This window comes from Mobula hypostoma, chromosome 8 (genome assembly GCF_963921235.1).
Source record: "Mobula hypostoma chromosome 8, sMobHyp1.1, whole genome shotgun sequence".
In the NCBI taxonomy this organism is placed as follows: Eukaryota; Metazoa; Chordata; class Chondrichthyes; order Myliobatiformes; family Myliobatidae; genus Mobula; species Mobula hypostoma.
This window is the reverse complement of record NC_086104.1, coordinates 94,535,180-94,558,331: the sequence shown is the minus strand read 5'-3', so window position 1 is coordinate 94,558,331 and position 23,152 is coordinate 94,535,180. Positions and strand designations below refer to the sequence as shown.

The following is a 23,152-nucleotide window of genomic DNA, read 5'->3' as shown; positions in this document are numbered from 1 at the left end:
CAAGTAAACTCAAAGTTAGACTCACATTTCAGATTCCCATGCCTTCCTTTGAATTAGTTTAATGCTTTGAAGTTATAAAGCATAACAGTCACAGCTGTTCTACAGCAGACTTCCTGTTTATGACCCTACTGTTCAAAGTCAGCCAAGATTGCCCTCTTTTCTCTGACTTGGTTACATATTGTACAAAGCTTTTCAACGAGTCCTTCAACTAGGATAAAGACTATAAGAGAGTTGACTATTCCAGACAGCACAGGCACTCAGGCTAAAGCCTCCCTGTGTGCAGTCTTATTCTGCTCAAGAGTACAAGAGACTGCAGAGTTGAGGACGTAGCTCGGCACAGCACAGAAACCAGTCTCCCCTCCATGGACTCTGTCTACACATCTCACCAAAATAATCAAAGACTCCACCCACCCCGGATGTTCTCTCCTTTTCTCCCCTCCCATCAGGCAGAAGATACAGAAGTTTGGAAGCATGTACCAACAGAATTAAGGACAGCTTCTGTCCTGCTGTTATAAACTATTGAACAATCCTCTAATACAGTAAGATAGATCCTTGACCTCACAATTTATCTTGTTATGGCCTTGTACCATATTGATTGTCTGCACTGCATTTTCTCTGTAACTGTAACACTTTATCCTGCATATTGAGGGATGAAATTTGCTCCCTCTCAATTATGAAGAAGTCATTAGACATGAGATCCTCTCTGTGTAACCTAATGCAGCTCAAAGTCAGAATCAGAATCGGTTTATTAACACTGACATATGTTGTGAAATCTGTTGTATTGTTGAATACAGTGGACTGGCATATTCCAAGATTGAGGACCACACGCAAAGGGATGTGCAAAAAATTCATACTTCTCAAAGATACTATGGAGAAGGTATATAGCTTAAGATCTTCAACTATTGCACAGGGAGAGGATGGCATTCATGTACAAAACTCTTGGACTGTTTGACTGTGAAATTTATGGAGAGAAAAAACTGATGCATTACTTATAATGTGAATCATATACAGAGATATATTTCAGATAGTTTGAAGTTTGCAGGTAGAGTGATCTATCTTTTACTTTTATTGGCAACATATGAAGATATTGTACTGTAAGCTTGATAGTTTTATGAGTAAAGTATTTTGAGGGAAGAAGCATCACTCACCGGGCCTTGGTTAAAACTAATAGGGATTCATGCAGAATGATTCGATACATAGAACATAGAACATAGAACAGTACAGCACAGTACAGGCCCTTCGGCCCACAATGTTGTGCCGACCCTCAAACCCTGCCTCCCATATAAGCCCCCACCTTAAATTCCTCCATATACCTGTCTAGTAGTCTCTTAAACTTCACTAGTGTATCTGCCTCCACCACTGACTCAGGCAGTGCTTTCCATGCACCAACCACTCTCTGAGTAAAAAACCTTCCTCTAATATCCCCCTTGAACTTCCCACCCCTTACCTTAAAACCATGTCCTCTTGTATTGAGCAGTGGTGCCCTGGGGAAGAGGCGCTGGCTGTCCACTCTATCTATTCCTCTTATTATCTTGTACACCTCTATCATGTCTCCTCTCATCCTCCTTCTCTCCAAAGAGTAAAGCCCCAGCTCCCTTAATCTCTGATCATAATGCATACTCTCGAAACCAGGCAGCATCCTGGTAAATCTCCTCTGTACCCTTTCCAATGCTTCCACATCCTTCATATGTTTACACATTGGACAATTTATTGTCAATGGCTCCATATGTGATATGACATGAAGACAAGGAGATTTTTTTTTAAATCACACATAATATATTTATATGTGAATATACAGTATTTGGAAATATTTGACTATAGTTTGTTTGCAGGTAACCACTAAATTCTTGTTCAGTTCATAAAAATGTTGGATTTATTGTTGGTAACTTTATTCTTGTTTTTTTTTTTGTAAGTACCTTGTTTCATACTACTGCTTTGATCCAAAGTAATGGAAGCTACAGATCGATGAATTGCTCCTTTGTACAAGCCAATCCATGACTTGGATATTAGAAAGTCTAATTTTATGTGTTAATTTCCTGAAGTGTTTGGTAGAAGGCAAATATTTAAACATTAGGCAAGGATTTAATTGGCTGAAATGCCTATACCTATCAAACTCATATTATAATCGTACAAGATGAAGATTTACCTTAGAATAGGAAAAAAAAATATTCACATATGAAGAGGTAATAAGGGATAGAAAATTAGGGGGAAAGTTAAATGGTTTTCCATATAATATTGTATCCATTTAATCAAAACACTGAATGTGAAATACAACTTACTAAGCATTCTGGCAAATCCAAAGACACATAGCTTGATAATCCCTTGTTTAGTAATCAGAATGTTTTCCAGCTTGACATCTCGACAAACATACTGGAGAAGAAACATTAAACTTTAACTCAAAAATGAAAATAGTTTACTGCACTGAATAGATTCCTCTAATATTAAAATTATTGGAAAATAGCACAATTATAATCTATAAAATAAATTTTCAATTAATGATTTTCACAACATTTGTCTTAGTCAACATACAGCTCTGCCTGGAAATAAAACAGCTGACACTTTGTAGGACCAATAGGTTTAGAAACATAGAAAACTTACAGCACAATACAGGCCCTTCAGCCTACAAAGCTGTACTGAACATGTCCTTACCTTAGAACTACCTAGGCTTACCCATAGCCCTCTATTTTTCTAAGCTCCATGTATCCATCCAGGAGTCTCTTAAAAGACCCTATCGTTTCCACCTCCGCCGCCACCGCCGACAGTCCATTCCACACACTCACCACTCTCTGCGTAAAAAATTACCCCTGACATCTCCTCTGTACCTGCTTCCAAGCACCTTAAAACTATGCCCTCTCGTGCTAGCCATTTCAACCCTGGGAAAAAGTCTCTGACTATCCACACCATCAATGCCTCTCACTATCTTGTACACCTCTATCAGGTCACCTCTCATCCTCCATCGCTCCAAGGAGAAAAGGCTCAACCTTTTCTCATAAGGCATGTTCCCCAATCCAGGCAACATCCTTGTAAATCTCCGCTGCACCCTTTCTATGGTTTCCACATCCTTCCTGTAGTGAGGCGACCAGAATTGAGCACAGTACTCCAAGTGGGGTCTGACCAGGGTCCTATATAGCTGCAAGTTTACCTCTCGGCTCTTAAGCTCACTTCTCTAAGATTTACATGTAACACAAGTCCATCCAGTATACTGCAAGAAATAGAATGATTATCAGACAATAATATTGTCAATATAATAGCGACTTACATTGTGATTATGACAAAAGCTAACAGCTTGAAGGATTTGCCACATAACGTTTTTAACCATGACTTCTGGTAACCTAAACCAGAGAGATATTTGACATCTTTAGGATCAGCAATTGTATCTTCAATATATCTGCAAAATGTTTATGCCCTTAATGTAATAAAATGTATTAAGTTTTTCACGTGTATGATTAAATAAAATGTGACACTGAATTAGATTGGAACCCCCATATTTACATATATAATCAAAGACTTGGTCAAAGAGAGAGGAACTCAGCAAGGCAAGTTACCATTGAAAATTGCAAGTTTTGTTACCCAGGTGTCCCAGTAATTCATGAGTTTTTTAGTCTCAAACAAAAATTATTTTAGTTCATGAGAGTTTGAATTGGCTTATTATTTGTAATATTATTTATTAATTATTTATCTATTATTATTATTATTTTACTTTTCTTTTTGTATTTGTACAATTTGCGGCCTTTTCCACTTTGGTTGCTTGTCTGTCTTAGTGCGTAGTTTTTCATCAATTCTATTGTGTTTCTTTGTAGTTACTGTGAATACCTGCAAGAAAATGAATCTCATGGTAGTAAATGGTGACATATGTGTACTTTGAACTTTCAATTTGAACTTTATTATTGTCACACATACCAAGGTACAGAAAAAATCTTTGTTTTACATGCATTCCATATAGATCATTTCATTACAACAGTGCATCAAAGTAGTGTAAGGATAAACAATTAACAGAATGCATAATAGTGTTACACTTACAGAAAGTCTAGTGCAGGCAGACAATAATATGCAAGGAGTCTGTTCAATAGTCTTACAACAGTAGGCTAGAAGCTGTCCTTGAGCTTGATGGTGCATCCTTTCATGCTTTCGTATCTTCTGCCCCATGGGAAGAGTAGAAGAGAGAATGCTCAGGTTGGGTGGGATTTTGACTATAGTGTCTGCCATAAGGGACCTTGTCAAAGGCCTTGCCTTAGTCCATGTAAACAATATCCACTGGCCTACCCTCATCTACCCTCTTGGTTCCCTCCTTGGAAAACACCAAGAAATTTTTCAGACATAACTTGCCATGCTCAAAGCCATGCTAACTATCCCAAATCAGACCTTGTTTCTCCAAACGTTGGTAGATCCTACCCCTCAGAATCCCCTCTAGCAATTTACCCACCACCAATGTCAGACTCACTAGTCTCTAGTTTCATGGCTTGTGTTTGCTACTCTTTTTAAACAATAGACCACATTAGCCACTCTCTGGTCCTCCAGAATCTCACTTGTGGCAGAGATGAAGCAAAAATCTCTGCAAGGGCCTCCACAATTTCTTCTCTAGCTTCCCACGAGGTCCAACGATAGACTAGGTCAGGCCTTGGGGATTACCAATTAAGAGACTCTTAGATACACATAGATGATAGAGAAATGGAGGGCTATGTGGAGGTAGGGGATATTGATCTTCAATTAGGTTAAAAGGTCATCACACTATCGTGGGCCAAAGGGCCTGTATTGTGCTGCAGTGTTCTATGTTCTATGATCTGTCTGGATGGTGCAAATAAAAGGTTTTCACAGTTTCTCGGTACATGTGACAATAATAAATCAATTCCAGTTCCTTTTGTATAAAGGAGTATGGCTGTGATAGCTGGATATCAATCATCCCAGCCACGGTAGGTTACTGCAGAAATTCATCAGGGCACCTAAACATAATTTATTACTGTGTTGCTCCTGCAAAAGTACTTTACACCCTGGCTATGTATGTCCAGGACAATAAACTTGAACTTAATAACTTGCAGTGTCTTCAGCTCAACCATCTTCAGCTACCTCATCAATGACCTCCCTTCTGTCCTAGCAAGAGAAATAGGAATGTTCAGTATTATTACAGTGTTTAATTTCATTCATAATTCCTCAGCAAATGAAAATGTCTTTGCCTGCATGCAGTAAAACTTAGACAATATTTAGGCATGAACTGATAAGTGGCAAGCAAGAGTTATGCCATGCAACTACCAGTCAATGACTTTCTTAACAAGACAGAGTCTAGCTACTGACTTGATTTTCAATGGTAAACCTTCACCAATAAGATTCTCTCCTAGCAGATGCTGGGGGTCACCATTGTCCATAGAAACAGTGTGACTGTAAGAAAACATCAAAGGCTGGAGCTTTTCATCATCTATAAGACACACATCTGAATCATAATGAAATATTTTCCACTTGAAAAAAAGAATGCCTCCTGAATACCACCCAAAGAGATCACTAACATCAAGAACAAAGCAACCCACTTGATCGTCACCATTGTCGCCATATCTACTATTCTAAACTTTCATTGCCTTCACTACAGGTACAATGCGGTTGTAGTGTACTCAATCCATGAAATTATTCACCTAGACTATTCTGACGACACTTCTACCATCAAGAAGGCAGCAAGTGCAAGGGAACATCACCGTCTGTAGATTCCAGTCCAGGTCACACACACCATCCTAACATAGAAATATGTATTCCTTCATCACTGCTAGGTGTAAACTTTGAAAAGCCCTACCGTAACTGAACTGTGGGAGAACCTTCACAAGAACATAGAACATAGAAGAGTACAGCACAGGAACAGGCCATTCAGCCCACAATGTTGTGCTGAACCAGTTAAAAAGCAAATCAAAAACACCCAAACACTAATCCCTCCCACCTACACCATGTCCATATTCCTCCATCTTTCTTTCATCTAAACATCTCTTAAAAGCCTCTACCACTATACTGGGATATGTTACTTTCTGAGTAAAAACTTGCCTCTCCTGGAGCAGTTTAAAAAGATGCTTCACTGTTACCTCTCAAGGGAAACTGGGGTGAGCAATAAAGGCCAGGTTTGCCAGCAAGGACCATGTTCTAACAACTGAATATTTTTTTAAAATAAACTGAGAATCAGAGAGCAGGGGAAGATAGCATATCACATCGAGGGCCATGAAAGGTTTTACTGTAATATAACATGCAATTCCCCAGGGCCATCTGCTTTTGTGGAAACTGAAAAGGAGTCCCTGTTACTTGTCAATGGGGGGGAGGGGGGAGCCATAGGCTGATGAACAGCAGCTCCCTTTTAATACTAGGTCATTTTAAAACATCTCAAAAATCATAGTCTAGGATTCTTAGAGGCGCTATACTCAAATTTCCCAACAAATCATAAGAGGTTCACAGACATGTCTTCAAACTTTATTTTTTAAAAAAAGATGTCAGAAAATCCATTGGTTTGCTATCTCCAAGAGCCCCATAACATGGACAGTTGTCTGCTGTGACCTTCACCATATTATTGTGGCTAGATTCAACATGTTTCAATGGAGCAGGGGTAAGGACCTGTTTGCCAGGACTGAGGACTGACAGACTGTGTCATATTCTGCTGCTTAATCCATAATATCTCCATGAGTCACTGATGAACTACTATAAAATGGTAAGTAGTCTGTTGCAGTAACTATTGAATTTATTGTCACTTTCCAGGTCTTCCTGCAAGACAACCAAATAGTCCTCTGCCAGGAGTTGCAGTGTTATCATTTTTTTTTGGCTCAAGAAATTCTAATGGATCGTTTAACTTAACCGACCTTTGTAAATTAAGAAGAGCTTTCATGAGACCAGGTGCTGTCTTTATCTCTTTTGTTTTGTTATTGATCAACTCAAAACCTTTGCTGCAGTGTGTTTTTGTGTAAAGACTCAATATTGATGTACGAAAGTAATGATACCAGTGTTGTATTTAGACTGTTCCAAAGCTGTGGATATTGTCACAAAGAGAGTGTTGAGACTGACCAGATAAGTAAATATTGATAAATTGATGGTCTATACAAGGCACTACACTTCATGTGCTAGTACATAATGCAGAGAATATACCAGGCTGCATAAATCATGCAGCTTCACTGTATTTTCATAATTTATACACAAAAATATTCATCTATATTTTGCTCAACAGCATTGTGCAATATGAACAAACTAATAGTTCTCGAGGACAGGAAAAGGAAAAGTGGTTGGTGTGAAAGGGAGCGCAAAGAAGCAAGTGATAAAGAAGGAACTGGAAGTTTCTGAACAGGAGACAGAGAAGGAAAAACAGGAGAGAAACAATGAATAGCGCAGGATGTTGCAGGGTCTCAATATCCCCTTTCCTCCAAAGGTGTACCTGACCGTTTGAATTCCTCCAGCACTGTAGGAAGAATTCTGGTAGAATTTTGAATCTTTGTTAATTAGAATTACATCGCAAAAGTATCTTTCATCTTCATGAATATCAATGGAAATTAAACCAAGTTTTCTCCTACATTTTGCTTGATTTTTAAGTATTCTCAATCCTGGTTTAGGTATTTTGCTCATTTTAGTCCTGGTGATTGACATAACTAGTAGACAACATAAATCATGTCAAGGTTTTTTATAGACCCCAGCTTAAACACAAGCCTACAACAAGCCTGAAGTTGTACTAACTGGTCCAACCTGAAGGTGATATTTAAACCATAAAGTGTATCCCAGATTATGCCAATTTGAGTAATGGAAATTTGCCCTTAACACAATTCAAAACACTACTGAAAATTTTGAGATATGGTACCGTATTTAGTACTTGGTAAAAGGCCACTACAATTTAACACACAATACACCCCACATTATGAAGGGGTTAAATGCCTAGAAAACCACCTGTATCATGATATTTTACAAACCCTTGAAAAAAATGACAAAATTCATTGTTTCTTCATATTGTGTTTATTTACTTTCTTTTCACAAATTCTGTAAGAGTAAATTTTTATTCTCTGTCTCAAATTTTATGGTGGCAGCTTGTGAACTCCCTAAGGCTGAATTTCCATTCCCCAAACTGCCATAACAAAGGGGTTCCCTATATTTTACAAGGACATTATTTTGGCATAAGAAGATAACTAACTTGTTTTTGCCTGGTAACCTGGTAAAAGGAAGATGCATGTCCTAGATTAAATGCAGTGCATAGTACCATGCCAAAGCCAAACTCTACAGAAATCTTTATAAAGTACCAGAGAATATAAGGTCCAGAATATAACGTGTCTGCCAGTCATCCTAAAGTGGTAATGAATAGGGAACACTTCTCACCTTCAATGTCATCTTTACTTTCACTTTCTATGTTATCTATTGCATAAATTGTGACTAATGAGATAGGTGAGATAAAATCCTTGCTTAACTGTTATGAAGAAGCAAAAGAGGATAAAATGATGACTACAAAGAGCTCCTATGGAGAGATACAGAATGTTACCAAGCCCACAGATCCCTGAATGTAAAGGGCAGGTAGCTAAGGTGGCCTTTGTTTATGATTAAGATTCTCCAAGATTCAAGATTGTTTAATATCATTCCCAGTACACAAGTGTAAAGGAGAACAAAATAATTGCTACTCTAGATGTGATGCAGCACAAAAAATACACAATAAGATAAAGAAAACAATAATAAAAAAACACAATAAATATAAATACATAAGATAGTATATATGCATAGATTGATTTTATGTCCATAATACAAGGCATAGGAGTGCCTGTACATAAGGTGAATGACAAAAAATGATAAAGTAGTGGTGGTTGGGGATGCGGAGGAGTGGATTAACGGGTGGAGGTGTTGATCTGCCATACTGCTTGGGGAAAGTAACTGTTTTTGAGTCTGGAAGTCCTGGTGTGTATGCTATGTAGCCTCCTCCCTGACAGGATTTGGACAAAAGTCCATGAGCAGGGTGGGTGGGATCCCTCATGATATTACTGGCACTTTTCTGCATATATGTCCTTGATGGCAGGTGGGCTGGTGCCAGTAATTCATTGGGCAGTTTCGACTATCTGTTGTGGAGCCTTCTTGTCTGCCACAGCACAATTCCCATCCCAGGCAATGATGCAGCATCTTAGGATGCTCTCTACTGCATACCTGTAGAAGGTTATGAGTATGGATGTGCAGAGTCCAGCTCTCTTCAGCCTCCTCAGAAAGTAGAGGCATTGGTGAACTTTCCTGATTGGGTAAGGATGTGTTCTGGAACCATGAGAGATAGTGCAAGATATGCAATCTCAGAAATATGAAACTGCTCCGTTTCCGCTGCTATGATGCCAATGCAAATAGGGGCGTGAAGTCAACAAACAGCTCCCTTGACTTGTTGGCATTGAGGAGGAGGTTATTTGCTTGGAACCAGGCCTCGAGCTCTTCCACCTCCTCTCTGTAGGCCGTCTCATCATTGTTGGTGATGAACCCCACCACTGGCTAGTCTTCAGTGAATTTGACAATGCGATTACTCAAATGTTTAGCTATGCAGTCGCGTGTGAGCAGGGTGTACAGCCCTGGGGGGCACCCATGTTGAGGATGATGGGGAGGGAGGAGCAGCTCTGCATTCTGACTATGTTAGTTAGGAAGTCCAACTCCCAGTTGCACAATGGTGTTTGCTGACCAAGGTCTGTGGGACAGTAGTGTTAAATGGTGAACTGAAATCCAGAAGCAGCATGGAGCAGGGATGGAGTTTTTGATATATGCTATTGTCAGTCACTCAAAGCACTTCGTGATGATTGGAGTTAGTGCCACCGAGCAGTAGTCGTTTTCATCTGCAGCTGCAGAGATCTTTGGTAAAGGGATGACTGTGGCTGATTTCAAGCATGTGGGCACAGTAGCCTGGATGAGAGAGGTGTTGAAGATATCTGTGAAAACATCAGTGAGCTGATGTGCACACCCTGAGTACTCGGCCTGGGATGTTGTCTGGCCCACCTGTCTGACGGGGTTCACTCTCTGCAGTCCTTCTCATGTCTGCTACTGTTACAAATACTGGATGCTCATCTGGGAGATGGGTAGCTTTCGTGACCAGTGTTGTGTTGCATGTCTACAGGCAAGCATAAAAGTGAAAAGAGAGAGGCGTCATTGGTATAGTCAATGCTGTTTTTCCTTGCATAGTCAGTAATGCTTCTGATGCCCAGTCACACGCCCTGGGGTTTGTTATCAGGCAGGTGTTCGGGGATGTTTTTGTGTGTAGATCTTTGCCCTCTTGATACCGAAGATGAGGCTTCTCCTGGCTGCTGTGAGAGCTGTCCTGTCTCCAGACTTGAAGGCAGCATACCAGGCTTTTAGAAGGGAGTGCACCTCTCTATTCAGCCAGTGCTTCTAGCTGGGCCGTGAGATGACTGTTCTTGAGGTACCAACTTTGGCTACACACTGTCTGATGTAGCCAGTGACAGATGAGGCATATTCTTCAAGGTCTGTGTCTTCTCCATGTGTGGTGTCCCCTTTGAACATTTTGCTAGTTATTCTGTTCAAAGGTCCTGAAGCACAGAAACTGCCTCATTAGGCCATACTGTGATGGTCCTCTTGACTGGTTTCTCCATTTTCAGCATTATGAATTATGAGTAGAAAATGCTTAGGAGAGGCTGTTTTCTGTGGAAGAGAGGAGATGTTTAACTTATGTGTAGAAAACTATGAGAGGCTTAGATAGGGAAAACTGGAATGGTCTGTTTCCTTTAGCAGAGAAGATCATTATTAGGGCATTAGGATTTAAGCTAATTGGTAGAACAGATACAGGGTGATTAAGGAAAAATATTTTCACTGATTAACAATTAATGGGGCATCTTGAACTCACTGCCTGAGGAAATAATGCAGACAGAAATTATCACCACCTTTAAAAAGAACATCAAGACCACTTGAAGATCCAGATCAATAGACAGCCAGTTAAGATGTTAGCACCAATGTAATAAACGCTTTAAAGCACGTAGCAGGAAAGTTTAACACCTGATACTATCTGTATGAAGACAGAAGCATACACTAACGAATATCTTAATAGATTTCTATTGAAAGACTGCAAATGGAAAATGTATTTTAATTATATCGAGGATTCAATCAGTTTCATAAAATTTCTTCTTCTATATTCAGATCTTGCTCAACTGAGTAAAATCTTTACAGTCAAAATGACAGCTTAGTTCAAGTGCTCTTACCCTCTGGGATACCTCTCCAGCTCATGTAATACAGTGTGATCATAGTACTCTAGCACGAGATGCAATTTACGTTTTTTTCTGAATACTTCAAGCAGATTCACTAAGTTATTATGTTTTAATTGCTGTAACAAAGATATAAATAAAATTAAATTAAATTCATCAATTTCACATTCAGCAACTGTGATATATTAACAATGAATGAGGTGATTTTCAATTGACAGATTGATAAACAGAGTTGGATAGGTCCTTTTATTTTCTTTGCTTATTTCATTTTACTTACAACATCTTCATGTTCATTTTTACCATCCATTACTGAATATCTAATGTATGCTTTGTTTTTCTTTATTTTCCATTATTGATATCTCCCTTATTGATCCAGGATGTTTCCAAACAACCATGCAGTAGCAGGAGGCCACATGGCCCTTCAAATTATTTAATAAGATCATGGTATACAGTATTTCTAATAATGCATGGTAATCTATCACCCCTTGCTTGTGAAGTATCAATCTAAACCTGCCAGAAACATATTCAAACAACTGCTTCCGCTGCTCTTTTGAAAGAACTCCAAAACTTTGAGAGAAAATTTCACTTTGTTGTTACCTTAAATGAGTGACACCTTATCTCTAAACCATGATCCTTAATTTTGGAATCTCCCCTAAGAGGAAAGATCTTTTTCATATTTTATATGTTTCAATTAAGAACATTAGAACATAAGAAATAGGGGCAGGAGTAGGCCATCTGGCCCATCAAGCCTGCTCTGTCATTCATTAAGATCATGGCTGATCTGGCCATGGACTCATCTCCACCTCCCTGCCTTTCCCCCATAACCCTCAATTCCTCAACTATGCAAAAATCAATCCAACCTTGTCTGAAATATATTTACTGAGGTAGCCTCCACTGCTTCCTTGGGCAGAGAATTCCACAGATTCACCACCCGCTGGGAAAAGCAGTTCCTCCTCATCTCCATCCTAAATTTACTCTCCTGAATCTTGAGGCTATGTCCCCTAGTTCTAGTCTCACCTACCAGAGGAAGCAATTTTCCTGCCTTTATCTTATCTATCCCTTTGATAATTTTATATGTTTCTATAAGATCTCCTCTCATTCTTCTGAATTGCAGCAAGTACAGTCCCAGGCTCCTCAATTTCTCCTAATAGTCTAACCCCCTCATCTCTGGAATTAACCTGATGAATCTCCTCTGCACCGCCTCCAAAGCCAGTATATCTTTCCTCAAGTAAGGAGACCAGAACTGCACCAGGTGCGGCCTCACCAGTACCCTGTGCAGTTGCAGCATAATCTCCCTGCTCTTAAATTCAATCCCTCTAGCAACAAAGGCCAACATCTCATTTGCCTTCTTGATAGCCTGATGCACCTGCAAACCAACCTTTTGTGATTCATGCACAAGCATTCACAAGTCCCTCTGCACAATCTCTTACCATTTAAATAAAAATCTGATCTTCCATTTTACCAACATTGTACTCCATCTGCCAGACTCTTGTCCACTTACTGAACCTGTCTCTGTATCCTCTGCACAATTTGCCTTTCCACTCAATCTAGTGTCATCAGCAAACTTAATTACACTGCCCTGTTTTCTCTTCCAGATCGTTAACATATATCGTGAACAGTTGTGGGCCCAGCACCAACCCCTACAGCACACCACTCTCCACTGAGTGCCAGACTGCCAACCAGAGAAACACTCGTGTATTCCTACTCTGCTTTCTATTGGTTAACCAATCCTCTATCCATACTAATACATCACCCCCAACTCTATGCAGCCTTATCACATGGTCATCCATGTGGCACCTTATCCAATGCCTTCTGGAAATCCAAGTCAATAACGTCCATCTGTTCCCCTTTACCCACTGCACTCATCATATCCTCAAAGAACTCCAGTAAGTTTGTCAAACAGGACTTGACTTTGCCGAATCCATGCTGCTTCTGCCTGATGGATCCATTTCTTTCCAGATGCTTCGCTGTTTCTTCTTTAATGATAGCTTCAAGCATTTTCCCAACTACAGATGTTAAACTAACCTGCTTTTGCCTACATCCATTTTGGAACAGTGACGTGACGTTCGCCTTCTTCCAATCTGCCAAGACCTGCCCAGGGTCCAGAGAATTTTGGTAAATTATCACCAAAGCCTCTAATATGACGTCTGCCATTCTTTCAGTACGCTGGGATGCACTCCATCAGGACCAGGGGACTTGTCTATCTTTATGTCACCTTTCACTCTTCTAAATGCAGACCCGAATTCTATCTGTATGCTCTCTCTGCTGCTCAATCTCTTTATCAAAACACTTTCACATTTTATCTTCCCGATGAACATTATCCTTATTTTAAAATATATACAGTAATAGAAACTTTGTACATAAATACTGATCATGTAAATATTCCAAGATACATAAAGTGTAATCCCATTTTTGTTAAAACACTCCACATAAAATAATGTCCTTTCATAAAATAAGCTTAACATATTTTGTAAGGGGTGTCATTATACTGAAGGCTTCCTTTGTGCAGTTGCACTTTGCTTGCATGCTTCATGTACTCAAGTATGTACTCCTAGATTCTGAGTGTGCTTGTCAGCAACGTTCCCCTGAACTGTCTAAAGTACAGCTAGATGCACACTGGATAATAGTAAGGAAAGCCCTCTAGAACATAAAACAGTTCTATGATGCTATATTAAGGGAATTATCCCCACCCCAACATTTACCTTTCAAATGCATCTTCAATCTTCAATAAAAGGAACATTACTGAGGGCAAATTGGTAGTTACATTTCCTACGCTGGAATTGGAATAGCTTCACTGGTTGTAACACAATTATGTAATTGTGAAAAGTGCCTTTGAATTGTGAAAATTCAAGCCTTTCATTAGGTGAACAAATAAATGGATTGGTCCCCATTTCTATAAGATATTATAAAATAATTACTAAATAACATTTTTAGATTCGCTGAACTGAATTGCCTCTGCTAATCAGTACCTGTAGGATAATTTGCCAAATACAGAACTTGCTTCAAAGGATGGCTAAAATGCAGTCTCCTTCCAGGATTTAGCTTTGTTTTCATACTTTTACCATTCCTGAATGTTACTGATTTTTAATTTCCAATCATAACGGCCCTATGAAACAATTAGCTTCATTTTTTCTTCTTCCCAAGTGTCCAACTCACCTGTGAACTAGAGGGGATGGTACAATGGTCAATTAACTATCAATTCACGTGCTTTTCAATATGGGTCGTTGACTGGAGTACTGCGCAGATGCAACAGAAGCATTCTCGCGCAGGTCCGGTGGAGAGCTTTAAAAAGCAGGAAGTTTTTTCAACGGGAGTCATTGATTGGAGTACTGTACAGATGCAACAGAAGCATTCCTGCACAAGTCCAATGAAGAGCTTTAAAAACCCAGTCTCTTAAAAGAGGGGTACATTCTAGCGAAGCAGTTATCGTGGGACCGGCCATCGTCAGAGTGGTCTGAGTCAGAGTAGTAAGGCTTTGGCTCAGCAGGGCTTCAGCAAGAACAGGCAGAGGCAAGGTAAATTCATTCATTTCTTATTTCTTTTTTCTGAATTAACTCTTGAGAGAATAGGGGATGTGTCTACAGAGCCAGTGTTCTGTTCAGGGTATCAGATGTGGGTTTTCCAGGAGACTTCTAGCCTCCCCTATGGCCACATCTGCACCAGGTGCATCAAGATACAGACTTAGAGACCGTGTTATAGAACTGGACTGCAGCTTGATGACCTTCGGCTTGTTAGGGAAAGTGAGAGGTGATAGACAGGAGTTTCAGGGTGGCAGTCACCTCAAGGCTACAGGAGACAGATAAATGGGTAACTGTCAGGAGAGGGAAGGGAGAGTGTCACATAGTGGAGAGCACCCCAGTGGCCACCCCCTTAACAATAAGTACTCTATTTTGAATACTGTTGGGGAAGACAACTATGCCTCTGGCACTGAGTCTGACCCTGTGGCTCAGAAGGGCAGGAAGCTGAAGAGGATGGCAGCAGTAATAGGGAACTCTATAGTTAGGGGACAGATAGGTGGTTCTGCAGATGCGAAAAGGAAACACGGATGGTGGTTTGCCTCCCAGGTATCAGGGTCCATGATGTTTCTGAATGCATCCACAACATCCTGAAAAAGGAGGATAACCAGCCAGAAGTTGTGGTACATATTGGTACCAACAACATAGGGAGAAAAAGGAAGGAGGTCCTGAAAACAGAATACAGAGAGTTAGGAAGGAATCTGAGAAACAGGACCTTAAGGGTAGTAATCTCAGGATTGCTGCCTGTGCCACGCAACAATGAAGATAGGAATAGAATGAGGTGGCAGATAAATGCATAGCTAAAAAATTGGAGCGGCGGCAGGGTTTCAGATTTCTGGATCATTTGAGACCTCTTCTGGGGCAGGTGTGACCTGTACAAAAGGGACAGGTTGCACTTGAATCTAAGGGGCACTAATATCCTTGCAGGCAGGTTTGCTAGAGTTGTTGGCAGTGGTTTAAACTAATATGGCAGGGGGTTGGGAACCAGTGTGATAGAGCCAGCAGGTTTACAAGTAGATGATGTAATATGTACTATAAATGTAAGGAGGGACAAGCCAATGACTGGGTACAACTGCAGACAGAGTAAAGTGTTAAGTTGTACCACAGTGGCAAAATTCATAAGGCAAAGAATGCATGACTGAAGGTGCTGTGCTTAAATGCATGTAGCATTCGGAAAAAGATGTAAGAACTCATGGCGCAATTAGAGATTGGTCAGTATGACGTTGTGAGTGACACTGAGTCATGGTTGGAAGAAAGTCACAGTTGGGAGTTTAATATCAAAGGATATACTTTGTACCGAAAGGACAGACAGGAAGGCATAGGTGGTGGTGTGGCTCTTTTGGTAAGAGATGGAATCATATCTTTAGAAAGAGGTGACATAGGGTCAGAGAATGTCAGATCCTTGTGGGTGGAGTTCAGAAACTGCAAGGGTAAAAAAGACATTTTGAGAATCATATATAGGCCTCCAAATAGTAGCTAAGATGTGGGGTTGAGATTGCAAAGGGAATATTCAATTTCTTTAAAAATTCATGCATTATAGTGTAGTCATCAGGAAATTCTGATTGATATAGGGAGGTATAGAATTCTTGAAAGGATTTATTTATCTCATCATGGTCAACCGTCAAAGTGCCATCTTGTTTACAAATCTTAACAATCTGTCGTTTAACCGAGGCCGATTTCAATTGATCAGCCAATAGTTTCCCAGTTTTATCACAATGTGTGTAGAATTGACTCTTAGTTTTGATTAATTGACTTTCAATCGAAGATGATAGTAAGAGATTATGTTCCATTTGAAGTTCAACTCTCTGTTTATAAAGCTCCTGATTAGGGGCTATAGAATACTTCTTGTCAATTTCTTTAATCTTGTCAACCAGTTTAAGTATTTCATTATTGGTTCGCTTTTTTAATCCAGCAGTATATGAAATAATTTGTCCACGAATATATGCTTTAAAAGCATCCCATAATGTCCCACTGGAAATATCCTCTGTAGAATTCGTTGTGAAGAAAAAATTACTTTGTTCCTCAATAAACCTAAATTCATCTAATGAACGCTTAAAACTAGCCGTATCTATCATAGATGAAATAAAAAATGCTATTCTTTCAATGAACTCAGGTAAAGCACCTGGCCCAGATGGATATACAGTAGAATTTTTTAAATTTTTCTCTACTACACTGACTCCTTGGCTATGTAGAGTTTTTAGGGATGCTGTATCTATTGGTAAATTACCACAATCTTTTTATTGAGTTTCTATTTCCCCAATTCTCAAAAAAGATAAGGATCCTACTGAATGTGCATCTTACAGGCCTATATCTTTGCTGAATGTGGATTCTAAGATTTTTTTAAAATATTGGCAATGAGATTGGAGAATGTATTACCTCAAATTTTATTAAAAATAGTTACTCTTCTTTTAATATTAGGAGATTAATGAATATTGTTTATACTCCTTCACCCAGAATTCCAGAATGTGTTATTTCATTGGAAGCTGAGAAAGCTTTTGACGAGTTGAATGGACGTATTTATTTAACACCCTTGAGAAATTTAATTTTAACCCGATATTTATGTCTTGGATTAACCTGATATATTTCACTCCTTTCACTTCGGTATTTACTAATAAAGATCTCCTCTTCTTCATCTATTCCGTGGTACCAGGCAGGGTTGTCCTCTTAGTCCACTACTATTCGATATTGCCTTGGAACCATTAGCTATTGCTATTCGGGACTCCCCTAATATATTTGGCATCACCCGTGGAAATGAGATTCATAAATTATCACTGTAATGCAGATGATTTACTATTATATATTTCTAACCCAGGAAAATCCATTCCAGCAGTATTAACTTTGCTTGCTCAGTTTAGTAGTTTTTCTGGTTACAAACTGAACCTAGGTAAGAGTGAACTTTTCCCATTAAATATGCAGGTTCCCATTTATAGATATTCTCCATTCAGAGTGACTACTGACTATTTTATTTATTTGGGAGTTAAAATTACTAAGGGACATAAGGATCTATTCAATTTCAACCTTTTACCGTTAATTAATCAGGTTAAACAACTGATTACTAAGTGGTCCCCATTGTCTCTATCACTGATTGGCCATATTAATGCTATTAAAATGATTATTTTATCTAAATTTTTATATTTATTTCAAACAATACCAATTTTTATTCCTAAATCCTTACTATTGATTCTAAAATTTCCTCTTATATATGGCAAAACAAAAATCCCAGATTAAGTAAAAAATATTTACAGAAGTCTAAGAAAGATGGTGGTTTAGCACTGCCTAATCTAAGATTTTATTATTGGGCAATTAATATTCAATATTTAATATTTTGGACACAAGATTGGAATACAACTCCAGGCCCACATTGGGTAAACTTTGAAGGCCATTCTGTACAGGGGTTCTCTTTAGCTTCCATTTTAGGAACTTCACTTCCTTTTGTACTATCTAAATTGAATAAACAAATGGTTAATCCAATAGTTAAACATACAAAGCGAATATGGTTTCAATTTCGTAAATTTTTTGGTTTGAACAAATTTATGTTATCAAGTCCTATCATATCTGATTTCTTCTTTCAACCCTCGATTATGGATCAAGCCTTTTTGATATGGAAAACGAAAGGTATAACATGTTTTCGTGATTTATTTCTGGATAATTGTTTCATGTTTTTGAACAGTTATCTAAGAAATTTGATTTGCCTAGATCCCATTTTTTTAGATATTTACAAATAAGAAATTTTTTAAATACTACATTGCCTACCTTTCCGACTTCATACCCTACTGATATTACTGATAAAATTTTAGGTTTAAGTCCTCTCCAGAAGGGATTAATAGCATTTATCTATGATATAATTATGAAATTACATAGAAACATAGAAATATAGAAAATAGGTGCAGGAGTAGGCCATTCAGCCCTTCGAGCCTACACCGCCATTCAGTATGATCATGGCTGATCATCCAACTCAGAACCCTGTACCAGCCTTCCCTCCATACCCCCTGATCCCTTTAGCCACAAGGGCCATATCTAACTCCCTCTTAAATATAGCCAATGAACTGGCCTCAACTGTTTCCTGTGGCAGAGAATTCCACAGATTCACCACTCTGTGTGAAGAAGTTTTTCCTAATCTCGGTCCTGCCGTAACTCAGACTGCCAACAGCTAGCCCTCCCCACTACACCTGACTCAGTGGGAGAAGGGCCAAAGATCTCTTCCTCAATCACGGGGAAGTTAGCAAAAGGCAGCATGTACCACATGTCCAACACATCATCCTTCAAATCTGTATTCTTCCTCATTCCCTCGATCGGTAGCTGCTGTTTAAGTTTCTCCAGACTGAAACATTTAGCCGGGGCTACCCCTTCAGCCTCCTGCAGCCGAGAAGTCAGCTTCTTCGGGGACTCCTTCAACTCTCGCCACAACCTCCGCAGTTCAGACTCAGGGTTCTTGGCCATCTCAATCTGGGACGCAGTTACCCCACCAGCTTCTCCCACCCAGACCTGAAAAGCAGCAGTTAAAGGATGGTTAGCCTCCAGTTTTTTCTTCCTGGTGACGTCTTCCAGGTCAACTTTCAGTCTTTTCACTTCATTTAAACTGTCGACAGTCGTCTTCAGGTTCCTTACAAGCGTCCGCCTCCCTTTTCCGAGATCTGTCCTCCATTTCTTCACCTCCTCGGGAGTGTAGTCAAACTCCCCTCCCTGGGCTCTCGGTTTTCTGTTGGCCTGAGTCAGAACACTTCCTTGATCTTCCCCAACTTGTAGATCTTCCAAACTTTTCTGGATCTACGTCTTGAGTTTCTGTTGATCCCTTTGAAGGTGGGTCATTGTTTCTTCTCGCTGAATTAATTCATCAGTACATTACCACAGTGTCAGCTCGGAATTCTGTTGCTCCTTCTCCATGTTAACGAGCGCGAATTCCAAGTCTGCAATGGTCGTCCCACAAGTGCGGCACTCAGTCTCTGGCTGGCATTTCTGAGCACTCAGTTCAGCGATGCAAATCCCCTCTCTCCCCTGTGTCTCATTCAGATTGACGACCTGGGTTTCCATCCCCAGGTCCACCACCGTCTGTTCCAACACCAGGAAGTTCAACTGGTATGTCGGGTCATTTTTCTCCCACTGCACCCACCTCCTCCGGCCAAAAACTCTTCCACATTTGACACTTTGCTTCTGTCGCCCGGGCTCAGCCACTTACCTCGCCTCATAGTCCCCCCAGGCAAATCCAAGCTCCAGGCGGTCATCCACATACGTCAAAACTCCACACACCTTCACTTCCCCCATGGTCTTCCTCATGCCCTGCGGGAAGGATGCAGGGGCTCCGGATATGCCCTTGGGCATCTTTTCAGATTGGAAGAATCCTAGAGAACTAGTAACGGCTGTCTTCGGCTCAACAGCCGCACTCCTCGGGATCTGGCAACACCCACTCCTCAGATCCAGCACATTAAACCACGTCGCATAATCCACACACACGCTGCCTCCATCTTCCACGGTGCCAGGGTCCAGTTGCCGCGGCCTCTCTCTCACTGAGGTATCTTCAGGGGTCAACTCCCCTCCCTCGTGGTAGATCGGAGCGTCTACTAAAAGGGTCTCACCCTCAGCTACTTTCACCAGGCCGTACCACCGCGGGGTCTCGCTTAAATTCGGTACTGGCTCAAGGCTGCTACACACGTCCTCAGAAGCAACTCGACACGCTGGGTGCCCAGACAATGCCCCCATGAACTCCAGGGTCATTAACCAATCATCGTTTTCTGGATAACTAAAAAACGATGATTGGTTAATGACCCTGGAGTTCATGGGGGCATTATTACAGCCAGGTATATCTGATAAAATTAAAAATAAATGGGAAAGGGAACTTCAACTTTGTCTACCTATAGAGAAATGGGATAAAATTTTTCAATTAGTCAGTACTTCCTCTATATGTGCTAAACATACATTAATACAATTTAAAGCAGTGCATAGAGCTCATATGTCTGAAGATAAATTAGCCCGTTTTTATTCCCATATAAACCCTATTTGTGACAGATAGGGTAAGGTAGCTCTGAGGTAGCTTCTTTAACTCATATACCCCATCCTATTATGGCAACTTTTGGATTGCCAATGGTAGAACATAGATCTTTGTCTTCTTCAGCCTGTCGGATGATAGCTTTTGTTACTTTAATGGCCAGAAGATCTATTTTATTGAACTGGAAGGAGACCAATCCTCCTACTACATTCCAATAGTTTTCCCAAACTATATTAAGTTTTAATTTAGAATATTTTTGATCCTTTGGTCAAATTTGAAGAAACTTGGAAACCTTTTATGCAACATTTTCATATGATATAATTTGACCTTTCCGAATCTTCTTTATTAATTTAAAATATACGAATAGAGGAGCGGAGTTGACAACATTACTGAACATGTTCGATTCAAGATATTGGTCTAGCCCTGTTTTGTTCTGTTTGCTTTTTTTTTGGGTTTAGTATTTAGTTCTTTTTTTTCTCTTTTTTTGGGGGGGGCAGTTTCTTTGTATATATTTTTTTTCTTTATATTTCTTTATCTTCTTTATGATTAATTTCATCATGAGTTTGGAAGTCTATTATACCTATGTTACTTGAAATCTTTTTTGTATATGCTTATTAATAATAAGATTATTCCAATCTCTTTGTATCAACATTGTTTTTTTGTTTATAATTTTGAAAACTAATAAAAAGATTTAAAAAGAAAAGAGATTGCAAAGGGAGCTGGAAAGGGCATGTAATAAGGGTAATGACACAATTGTAATGGGGGACTTCAATATGCAAGGGGATTGGGAAAATTAGGTTGGTGTTGGAATGCAAGAGACGGAATTTGTTGAATGCCTACGAGATGGCTTTTTAAAGCAGCTTGAGCTCAAACCTAGCATAAAGGCTATCTTAGATTGGGTGTTGTGTAATAACCCAGATCTTATTAGTCAGCTTAATGTAAATGAACCTTTAGGAGGCAGTGATCATATGATGGAATTCATACTGCAGTTTGAGAGGGAGAAGCCAAAGTCACATGTATCGGCATCACAATGGAATAATGGGAATTACAGAGGCTTGAGAGAGGAGCTTGCCCAGGTGGATTGGAGGGAAATACTGGTGGGGATGACAGCAGAACAGGTGGCTGAAGTTTCTGGGAATAGTTCACAAGGTGCAGGATAGGTATGTCCCACAGAAAAAGAAGTTCTCAAACAGCAGGACTAGGCAACCGTGGCTGACTAGGGAAGTTAAGGACTGCATAAAAGCCAAGGAAAGAGCATATAAGGTAGCAAAGTGAGTGGGAAGTTGGATGATTGGGAAGCTTTTAAAATCCAACAAAAGGCAACTAAAAAAGCTAAAAGCAGGGAAAACATGAAATATGAGGGCAAACTAGCTGATAATATAAAGCACAATACTGAAAGTTTTTTCAGTTATATAAAGAATAGAAGGGAGGTGAGAGTTGATATTGGACCACTGGAAAATGATGCTGGTGAGATAGTAATGGGGGACAAAGAAATGGCAGATGAACTTAAGTACTTTGCTTCAGTCTTCGCTGTGGAAGACACCAGCAGTGTGCCAGAGGTCCGTGAGTGGCAGGGAGCAGGAGTGAGTGTCATTGCTATTACAAAGGAAAAAGTGCGAGGCGAACTGAAAGATCCTAAGGCGGATAAGTCACCTGGACCAGATGGACTACATCCCAGTGTCCTGAGAAGGATTACTGAAGAGATAATGGATACACTGGTCATGATCTTTCAAGAATCACTTGATCCTGTCATGGTCCTGAAGGACTGCAAAATTTCAAATGTCACACCACTCTTTAAGAAGGGAAGATGACAAAAGAGAGGAAATTATAGGAGAGTTAGCCTAACCTCAGTGGTTGAGAAAGTGTTGGAGTCCATTATTAACGACGAGACTTCAGGGTACTTGGAGACTAATGATAAAATAAGTCAAATCAGCATGGTTTCTGTAAAGGGAAACCTTGCCTGACAAATCTGTTACAATTCTTTGAGGAAGTAACAAGCAGGGTGAACAAAGGAGAGGCAATGGATGTCATTTACTTGGATTTTCAGAAGGCATTTGATAAGATGCCACGCATGATGCTGCTTAACAGGATAAAATCCTATGGCATTACAGGAAAGACACTGGCATGGATAGCGGAATGGCTGACAAGCAGGAGACAGCGAGTGTGAATAAAGGGGGCCTTTTCTGGTTGGCTGCCAATGACTAGTGGTTTTCCTCAGGGGTCAGTATTGGGACCACTACTTTTCACATTGTTTGTCAATTATTTAGACAGTGGAACTGATGGCTTTGTGATACAAAGACAGGTGGAAGGGGAGGTAGTGATGGGGATGCAATGTGATTGCAGCAGAACTAAGACAAATTGGAAGAATGGGCAAAAAGTGGCAGATGGAATAGAGTGTTGGGAAATGTATGATAATACATTTTACTAAAACAAACCATAGTGCAGATTATTATCTAAATGGGGAGAAAATTCAAATATCAGAAGGGACTTAGGAG

At 39.8% G+C, this 23,152-nt stretch overlaps 1 protein-coding gene across 5 annotated transcripts in view; it reads right to left on the bottom strand.

Annotated features, from left to right (window-relative positions):
- The window catches only part of LOC134350746 (cyclin-dependent kinase-like 4), a 74,694-nt gene that overhangs the window by 44,768 nt on the left and 6,774 nt on the right, over positions 1-23,152 (bottom strand). For all 5 annotated transcript variants that reach the window (XM_063056378.1, XM_063056382.1, XM_063056380.1 and 2 more), the window contains exons 3-5: positions 11,157-11,278; positions 3,260-3,332; positions 2,280-2,370 (exon numbers count right to left, since the gene is read on the bottom strand). In XM_063056378.1, coding sequence (XP_062912448.1) covers positions 2,280-2,370; positions 3,260-3,332; positions 11,157-11,278 — 286 coding nt within the window. The remainder of the gene's footprint in view (positions 1-2,279; positions 2,371-3,259; positions 3,333-11,156; positions 11,279-23,152) is intronic.